This window comes from Saccostrea echinata, unplaced genomic scaffold (assembly GCF_033153115.1).
Source record: "Saccostrea echinata isolate AGI-Se365-2 ecotype Australia unplaced genomic scaffold, CSIRO_AGI_Sech_v1 ptg000025l, whole genome shotgun sequence".
Classification (NCBI taxonomy): Eukaryota; Metazoa; Mollusca; class Bivalvia; order Ostreida; family Ostreidae; genus Saccostrea; species Saccostrea echinata.
Genome location: NW_026889774.1, coordinates 23,894,297 through 23,905,003, shown reverse-complemented (window position 1 = coordinate 23,905,003; position 10,707 = coordinate 23,894,297). Strand labels below are relative to the sequence as shown.

Below are 10,707 nucleotides of genomic sequence, written 5' to 3'. Positions count from 1 at the left end.
TTGATGCTGTAAACTTTAATTCAGTCTTATGTTTTCCTCTTTTTTTTGGGGGGGGGGGAGGAGTTTACATGTACATGTATTAATAACCTGTATCATGGAATCAATGGATTCTAAAATAAATGACGACAATGATAAAGTTGTTTAGATGATTTATTGACTTTTTTTAATGAAGTCATACGTTAATAATAACCGGCCATTTATATCATGAACGGTAGTCATATTTATTTAGTCATTTTTTTTTCTTTGGATTTCGTTAACTTAAATTCAAATTTAATTTAATGATTATTAAAGAATGTTATAGATAAATAGTTTATTTATACATATAGATAAAATCGTTAGTTACTTTTATTGTTTGATTTTTGTTTTTGTTTGTTTTTAAACAATATCCTATAATCATTTCAACAGCGTCTTTTATATGTAGCAGACTAGTAGTAGAAGTTATCGTGGCATCAACAATGCTAGGTCATTGAATTCGCCATTCACGGCAAATTTAATCCATTTAAGTTCTGGAAAAAAAATCGGAATTCAAAAAAGTAACAAAATCTTGAGATGATGCGAAGTTCGTTGCTCAAAATTCATCCAGTTAGAGGGCTTTATTTATGAATATTCACTGACATGTATCACATTTTCTTCTTTAACTTTATTGGAAATAAAGCTACATAATTAGTTTAAACGAGTTTACATCGCGATACAAGCCAACCGGTAAATCTCCAGTAAAGGTGATTTATTTAAAATTTAATTTGACTTTTATGTCTTCTTTATATAGTGGTATATCCAAAATGACCATAAAAGATGTGACATTTCTGATGTTGTGGAATTTGGTACTGTACCATGTTGGTGAGTTATTCTGAAACAGTACATGACATGTATATGTAGTAAAATAATTTTGTGAGGGTGAGGTAGGGAAAGGGTGTGGTCTTAAACACCCCCCCCCCAAATTAAAAACTTTAAAAAAAAATTTAATTTTTTTTTCGAGGGAAGTGAATAGAATATAATTCAACATCGTAAAACAAACCAATCCCATCGAAAATCATGTGTATTTTAAAGTTACAATTGTAAAACGTTAAACTTTGCCAAGTGAAAAAAAATGTCAAACAGATATGTGAATTAGAATAAATAAGGAGAATGATTGTTTTCAGATGATTTTCTCTTCAATGAAGTCACTAATTGCAGCTTGTCTCATATATTTCATTTGTCATTTCTTGCGAAGTTTTATTACAAGCACATTGTTATTTCATGGGCAATTCTCAGTGTTATCAATTTTGGTTTTAGGTTTATTTTCTAGGCGTTAACCCAAACAAAAAGGGAGATAGCAATTCTTGTTGTTTGTGTGTATTTTTTTTTTTTAAAAATCGAGTAGATTTTTCACCTCATCTTTACGAAATAAATACATTTAAATATGAATTACTAAAAAAAAATATTTCAGATAGTTGTACATTTCCCGCAATCTTGGAAGGAAAAACCTGGGAAGATTCCGATAAAGGTCGCCCTATAACCTTTAGCGGAGGTGGAATGACGGGTTGGAGTGTTACATTTGGAGTTGAAACAATAAGTAGCTGGACATGTTTGTTCAACCAAAATAACATTATTGTATTCAAGTAAGAAATACATATGTGAATAGTAATTATATAAGTTTCCTATCGCGTGATTTTAATCCAAAATTAATTGCAACTCAGGTAGACTTAGAAGTCACCCCGCTGGCTGCACAGTATTTTTACCTTTTTAAATGGGCATTTTGTTTTCGTGATTTGGAAATTTATGAGGAGGTATTAACATAAAATATAAAAAATATATAAATAAATAAGAATACAAACGTCCCTTTACATTGTATGAATATTTTGTGAGTATCGTCGGCAAGTGTGAAAGCCAAGAATTTATTAAGATTTGCTTTATTATTCTAAAACATGCAATTCTTTCAAACAGTATGACATCGTTGGCTATGAACAATAATGATGATTTTGCACTTTTTAGGTCCAGTTATGAAAAGAATATACCTTTTGTACCACCATCAACAGAACATGTGTACGTTTGCATGTGGACTGTTTCCGTAGAGACGGACAAAATGATATACTATCTCTTGGCTGATAGTAAGATATTTTTATTCTTCTTCAAATTTACACAGAATTTTATGTGATGTCATACAATTCGTTTTTTAATAGAAAGAATTGTCTTTGATATATCTAACTGCATTTATCATTCCTGATCAAAGTGTTTTCATCTGTCTGTTTGTCCTATGTCCGTATGTCTGTCTGATTACTCGTAACTCTTCACATTTTTGACTTCTTATCTAAATCCAACTGGATCATCTCAACCAAACTTGCCTCAAATTGTCCTTTAATAAAAGGAATTCAGATGAATATATGTGGAGGGTCAATATTCATTTTTCTAAGGGGAGATCATGAAAAGAATTTTGTACTTTCAAAAAATTCTATCAAGTAGCATTACCTTGGAAAATTAAAGAATGATGATGAATAATAAGGACGATGTGATAAAGGAATAACACTGTATTTTACGGATATGATTAATATTAACAACGCACTTTCAAAATTATGCATTCAATTAACAGAGTTCATTCGAATTTATTCAAATACTAATCCGCAAAACATTTGGTAGTTGCTCCGTATAAGTCGAGAGTACTGATCAGTGTAAAATATACCAGGTAATATAATATTTATTATGATTATATAACATAATATAAATAAATTTTATATATATATATATATATATATATATATATATATATATATATATATATATATATATATATATATATATATATATATATATATATATATATATATATATATATATATATATATATATATATATATATATATATATATATATATATATATATATCAAATTTATAAAATATAGTAATTGAAATAAATTATACTATGATGAAATCTAATGCTAATGAAATCTAAATTTTACCAGAGGATGCAGATTCCAATACACGCTTATACGTCAGCGATGATAGTAGTCTGGGTGCTTGTGACGTGTGTAAGTTAGATTTAAGTCTGGACACCTCACAAGGAAAAGCCATGGTTACAAGTGGTGAGTAGGGATATGGAAGGGAGCGCTTTGCATGTTTTGTATGTCATTTCATCCTTGGTATCCCAGTATTTGCTAAAAATGTTCTCATATGTATCGAAATCTTAATTTGCATGCTTATTGAATAAGATTAATATACTCATGGGGAAAAATGAAAAAGTTCACAAAAAATTATATGTTGATTGCTTTGATATCTTGCAAACTTAATAGCGTATTGTATACATGTATTTGAAAAGCTTGCAAGGAATTTTGCTCTGTATATCCTCAACGTGTTTTAACCAATTTCAAAAACGCAGCTAGAATAAATATGTTAATCGATTGTATGGTGCATCTCAAGTGTTGAGTATTTATCTGTACGACGAACGACATAACCCGGAATTCAAAGCAATTCCCGCAAAAAAAAAATCAAAATGAGCATCTTTATGCTGTTGGTATGCTGCAAGATGGATTTAACATCAAGTACTGAATATACAGGATATTTGAATGTTCATCAAAATATGGTCTTGATGGTGACGGCATAAGAAATTTGGTAGGCTCCGTGGAGGCACTCCTTGGAGAGGACGAACTCATGTAATAGGAATACATCGTAGGATTCTCTTCCAAGTCTGACTTAACAGGACTAAGGCCTACCATTCAAACAAATGTTCTAAAACGACTATGAGAGCACAATAGTCAACCAAGACGACTGTCTGTACAGCCTTAACTGCTGCAGTCACCGTAATTCGAGGATTGACTGGTGAATGGCACTTCCTATTGGATTAATAATATGTTAAAAGACGAATCTCGTTCTCATTTGGACATTCATTTTCGACGATTCTTTGCCTAGTGTCGAGCATGCAGGCAATTCTGACAACTGGATTGTTCATGATCAACGCCAGACTTTTGATGGAGGTAGTGTGACAGTGTTGTAAGGCATCACAACAGAATATCTTCAGAGATCGTTATATGAAGTTCGGTTCCGTATCAGAGATCGTTAAATGAAGTTCGGTTCCGTAACGAAATTATTCAGAACAACGCCATCCCGCCTTTTACAAATAGGGTTAATTAAAACCATCCTACACATGTCCATTCCCGGTCAGATGTTGCAAAAGTTGTGCTTGGCTATTTCGCACAGCAGAACATTCAAGTGTTAAAATGGCTAGTTGTTTCTCCTTACCTTTTATTTATAGAATAAAAGTGAAATATCGAATAAGTTACTAGCGATCTCTGGACTCCAGTTACTTTAATTGGTCTAGAACTTATCCATAAGTGGAACAACATTGAACAAGGATTTCTTAACTCTCCAGTGATATCTTTGAGACACCAATGTCAACATTGCCTTAACTACATGTATTATGGTGATCACAACTGTTATTAGCGATTACTTTTTAAGGGACCCAAAATATCTTTTATATACTGTGCTAAAGAAATGGCATTGTAATATAGCTATACATTATGTACTTAGAAAGCAAATAAATCATTAAAAATGTAAATTACCTCATTAAACCTGTTTTTTTTTCTTTATAGAAATTTTTTTTTTAAATTCAACTTGCTCATTATCAATGTTATCTCTTGTTCGTGAACTTTTCTTGATTTTTTGTCCCTGTGCACTGATATTGTTCTAGTAATATTAACCTAAAAATGACAATTTTTTGATGTTTAGGAAGCCCATCCTCAGTCACAATACCAGCTCAATCTGGTCCTTGTAGTGGATGTTCATGTACCCCAACGACTGAAACATCCACAATGTCTATAACATCTACGTCATCTGAAGCATCAACAACGTCAACAGTATCTTCAACTACCACAGTATCAACAACAACCACAGCATCTACAACAACCACAGCATCCACATCATCCATGGCATCTTCAACATCAACAGCATCCATAACGTCCACATCATCCATGTCATCTATAACATCCACAGGATCTATAACATCCACATCATCCACAGGATCTATAACATCCACATCATCCGCACCATCCATGGAATCTATAACATCCACAGCATCCACCTTTGGAAATCAAAGTTATACAGGATCCAGCCTCAATGACAATAATTCAGTTGTTCTATACACAGCGATTATAATCCCCACTGTTCTAGTAATAGTTCTTCTTTCTATTATAATTGTGGCTGTCATCAAGTCAAAGAAATCAAGCAATGCGATAGCAACGTTATCCCCGGAATGAAAATAGATACTGGATGTATTGTTGTTTAGATTTTAAGGATATAGATATGTTCCATACAAATTTTGGCCTCTAATTTGTGTTTGTGGATTTGAACGCAATGAAAGTGAATGTTGTTCAGATGCAAATTATCAATTGGTAATGGTGGTGAGAGTCACGAACTGAGAAAGGAAATCTTTCTTGTGTGAAATGGAGAATTAAAACCTTTACTCCATGTCTCAAATGCTGTGATAATTATTACTAGTAATCCAGTATATTAGCTTATTTATGCATGATTTACTTGCTCATTCCTTCAGATCTTTCATTTATTTTGAAAATTCTAGTCTGCTTTACTATATTCCCTCCATTCTGGTTGTTTATATTATTTTATTTCCTTCATTTTGGTCTTTTATTGGCCAGTGTGTTATGTACTCTTGATTTATGTAACTGTTATTTGATTTTAACAAAGCCTTATTTTAATGTCAATGTTTTAAATTAGTTGTTTATTGTTCTGTAACTTCTTTTCATTAATACATTTAAACTTTTGCTTTTTGTTGCAATTTTGTCCCTTTGCAGTTGTATTATTCTGATAATTTTAATCTACAGATCATTTTTTGATGTCTAGGAAACCCATCCTCAGTCACAATACCAGCTCAATCTGGTCCTTGTAGTGGATGTTCATGTACCCCAACGACCGAAGCATCCACAATGTCTATACCATCTACAATGTCCTCAGCATCCACATCATCTAAGATAACAACAGTATCCACAACCTCTGAAACCTCAACGTTATCCACAACATCTGAAGCCTCAACATCATTTATAGCATCTACAATGTCCCCAGCATCCACACCTGCTACAGCATCCACAACATCCATAAAATCCGCATCATCAACAGCATCTACAACAAAAACAGCATCCACAACTTCCAAAACATCCTCAAAATCCATAGCATCCACATCATCTATAACAATGTCATCCATAGCATCTACACCTACCACAGCATCCTCAACATCTGTAGCATCTACATCATCCACAGCATCTGAAGCATCAACATCATCTACAACACCAACATCATCTGTAGTACCTACAGCTCGCATATCATCCGTAACATCATCCCTAGAGACTCAAACAACTACAACTCTCACTGAATCTACATCATCCCCAACATCTACTGCAACATCCACAATGTCCATAGTATCAACTTTATCCACAGCATCTACAGCAATTTTATCTGCAGTATCTACAACTCCCATATCCACAACAGCATCATCTATAGCATCCACAGAGACCACAACATCTAGAACTCTCACAGCATTCAAAACATCTGTAGCATCAACAACGACTACAGCATCATCAACTCCCACAGAATCGACATCTACCCAAAGAACATCTGCAACATCCACAACATCCATAGCATCTTCTCCATCCACAGCATCTACAACTCCAACAGCATCCACAACATCCACAATTTCCACAGCATCCCCAAAATCCCTAGCATCCACGTCATCTAAAACAGTGTCATCCATAGCATCTACACCTTCCACAGCATCCTCAACATCTGTAGCATCCACAACATCTAAAACATCAACATCATCTACCCTTTTGTCAAAGTCAATTTACGACAAAAGTATTTTGCCAGTCATGACAAATGAAGCCTTCATCACAATGCTGACTTGTGCATGTTTCATTCTGATAATCATTGCAATACTTATCATTGTTTATGCATTTTCAACTAAAAAACCTTCTTTGGAATATAGTCCAAAGGGATCTAAAACCTCCATATATAGTAACAATAAGTGTTACAGTTGGACTGTTTGACATTCATTTATTTTCAATACCTCCTTTAAGTTTTATTAAGATATGTCACAGTTTCTACTGATTTAAACTATTCATATGATCAATTAGTTTATTACAAATTAAACAATTTTATGTGATTTTTAAAGCAATTAATTTATTAGCGGTAGTAATTGGCGAATTGTTTATTGTTGGAAAATGTTTCGTATCAATAAATTAAAAAAAAAAGACTCTTAAAACCTCAGAGTACACCAACTTGTTTGCTGCATTTCGACATCTAAAAACCTGTACAATTATCAGACTAAAAGCCTTATAGAAAACAATTTCTCATGGTGATAAAAAAAAAATGAATACACATACCGACGAATCTTTTCAGAAAAAAAAATTGCAGTTCAACATGTCCATTTCATAACAGACTCTTAAAAGTGCAAAAGAAACATGATATGATTATTCTACACAATGTGGAATTTGTCTCTATAGCATAGGGTTTCCTCCATTTTTGTAACACAACATCCTGTACATTTTTCGAACCGTTTTCCCCGTGTGTGGCTCTACTGATGTTTACGTCTTGTATTTCTAGACATATTTTATATTTTCTGACAGGGATTTAAAAAAAAAGATTAATGTCTGTTCATAACATCAGTGATATTTTCAAATATTTCAAGCCATTTTAAAAATTACATAGTAAACTCTGTGTAAAGAAATGAGTTTCCATGTGTCGCCATTGTTCTTGCTGTATCCTATAGTGAAACGAGAAGATTAATATTTTGAAAAGAGTGCGTGTGGCCAATGTCTTTCATATCTGAAATTTTATTATGAATTTAACACGATTTATTTTGAAGTGTTTTATTATTATCATTTCAGTTAGTCAACAAGTGCAAGAAACATACCAATTTTTAGAATATTACAATACAGAATATTCAAATATCAAACAAAACCCTGGATACTCGAACATCTTTATGAATAAAAAATATTATACGCCCCTTTTGCATGCATTGACTGAACAAACAGCTGAGGACGATGAATTAAGTAACTTTGTTTCCACTCATGCCAAGTACAATATTTATGTCAAGAGACAAGATATTTTTAACTGAAGCCTCTACGATTGAATCAGGTAAAAAAAATTCCAATCTTTTGGTAAAGGATCTACTCATGTTTTAGACGTTTTTAGTAGAATAACTTTACTTTTAGAACGAAGAAAGTGTTCAGTTTGGACGTTATTGTTGTTCTATATTTTGTTGATGAAGACTGTGAATATAGTGTTTGTTCTATTTTTGTTTAATTTTTGTAGAGAGTTATGGAGCAAATATGCCTATGTTAATGTAGTATTTTGATGACAAAGTTGTTTATAAATGACTCGGCATTTGCGTGTGTGTACATTTTAGTTTGACTTGATGAAGTTGTTTTATTGATTAATACTAATAAAAGGCTTAACTATAAATGACACCGTTATTCTTTGTCAACACTATTTGAATGAATGATTTGACACTGTTTGCAGTGAAATTATGAAAAAAATGACTTAAATATTTTTAACATGGACAATAATAAAAGATGAAGATAACGAACAGATATGAAACTAAAAATTCCATTAAAACAATACAGACTGGGAGCAGAGCAAACACGGACCTATAAAAACATCAGAGGTGGGATCAGGTGCCATTGAGGAGTAAGCACCCCCCACCCCGGTCGACCGGTCACACCCGCCGTGTGCACTTTGTCATGATCCATAGATAATTCAGTGTGGAAAATAATGGTCTAACAATTTGTATGCAAAACGTCAATCAGTTTTCGACTCGACGATAGACTGTATTAGCTAATGATATATTTGTTTCAAATTATAAAAAAAAAGTTAAAGGCAGTACAGAAAACACTTTTTCGTAGTGATATTTCGCTGTATTTCTAATAATTCTTAAAAGTGCAGGGGAAACTATGCTTCATGTATCAAGTAATGATACCATGACTGGGATATTTTTCTTTATTGTCAAATGGTGTTGAGTTTCCCGTATTCTGTCTTTAAGAGGTGCGACAAATAGAATACTAAATACTTGTACATTCAACGTATTCCCTGCACGTTTCCCTCCTGTGTGGTGCTATTGATGGATTAAGTGTTATGTTTCCAGACAAAGAGTACAATATAATCTGACAGGAATTTAAAGACATGATTAATGGTCCTTAATAAGATCAGTGCTACTTCTTGAAAAGCAGTTTCAGATAATAAGTGCTACTTGAATTACACGGCACACTTAAGTTGCATCATTCTATCCTGTGTTGTCATTATTGCTTCTGGCAGGACGTGAAATGAAAATGACTTATTCTCTCTCACTCTTTAAGATAGTTGTCATGATCAATACCTTTTATATTTTTAAGTTTATTTGAGTATACAGTGAAAACTGCCTAATCCGACACCCGTGCAATCCGTTTCACAGTGAATTCTGACCCTTACTAAAATTCCTGTTTTACTGGGGTTTTTATGTTCTTTACACTGTGGAATCTGACACCCTGTCTATTCCGACACAAAAATTGTCTTCCAGTACATACATATTTGTTTAGACAGGTTTCTCTATATCCCATTGAAATGATTTTAAAATTGGCTATCTATAACTTTCAGAGTAGTAATTAACAGGCACTAGATACGACAAAATTTGATTTATGAAGAATACAATGTATTTAGACATTAAACTTTATCCTGGATGCCTGAATACATTGACGAGTGAAAATAAACGGCATGCTTATCGTGGTACATTAACTTAATGTGCAATGGACGACGATAGTGTGGTTGTTTTTTCGCAGCAACTTTGAGTTTCTGTCTACGCAATGCCCAACATAATGCTATGACTATAAGCACCACAAACATTATTATCACAAGACACAACAAAATACTTGTTATCAAAGCCTCGTTAGTAAATAAAAAGTCTTTGTTGGTACTTGATTCCGTAGAAGTAATGGAAGACTCCGCCCTATCTGTAACTGACGTAAGATTTGGCGTGCTGTTATCCGATGGAGCCATAGAGGTGCGCACTAAATCTTTTAAAGTAGTTAGTGTTGGGTTAGTTAGTGGTGAAACCACTGTCGTTTCTGACGTAGGAATGCTTTGTGGATCAGACATTGTAGTGTATTTTTCTGCTTCGTCTGTTGTTAATGTGGTCTTTGTTGTTTGGAATTTTGTTGTTTTGGCGATCTCTGTTAAATCTTCTGTTGTACTGAGTTCTGAGGTAAAATGTGTCTCTGTTGTCGATGTATCGCTTGATGACAGGGTTGTTAGATGATACGTCACTGTGGATGAAAATGCTAGCGATGGAGTAAATGAAGTTGGATACGTTTCTGTATTATTGATAACCTCTACAGATGCGTTAACTGTAGCTGTATTTGACTCTTTGTTAGTGGATGAGGCGGGCTCTGAAGAATGGTGAACAGAAACTGGTGTTGATGATTCTGTGTTTTCTGATGGAGCAAATTTTGTTGGTGGAGCAACTGTAGTTGTCGGTGAATCTATTTTCTCGGTTGAGGATAATGAATCTGTGTCAGCGGTTGAGGATGTCCTTGTTGACAGATTTACTGTAGATGTAGATAAATCTGTGTTAGCGATTGAGGATAACCTTGTTGTCAATGAATCTGTGTTAGCGGTTGAGGATAACCCTGTTAACGGATTTACTGTAGATGTAGATAAATCTGTGTTAGCGATTGAGGATAACCGTGTTGACGGGTTAACTG

General features: G+C 33.4%; 1 protein-coding gene across 1 annotated transcript; it reads left to right on the top strand.

Moving 5' to 3' along the window:
* The first annotated feature begins 771 nt into the window (after positions 1-771).
* Positions 772-8,437, top strand: LOC133192747 (uncharacterized). Its single transcript, XM_061328760.1, has 5 exons — positions 772-837; positions 1,427-1,598; positions 1,972-2,087; positions 2,938-3,057; positions 5,825-8,437. The coding sequence occupies exons 1-5, from the start codon at positions 780-782 to the stop codon at positions 7,018-7,020; spliced, it is 1,662 nt and encodes a 553-aa protein (XP_061184744.1). The 5' UTR covers positions 772-779; the 3' UTR covers positions 7,021-8,437.
* Positions 8,438-10,707: the final 2,270 nt, after the last annotated feature.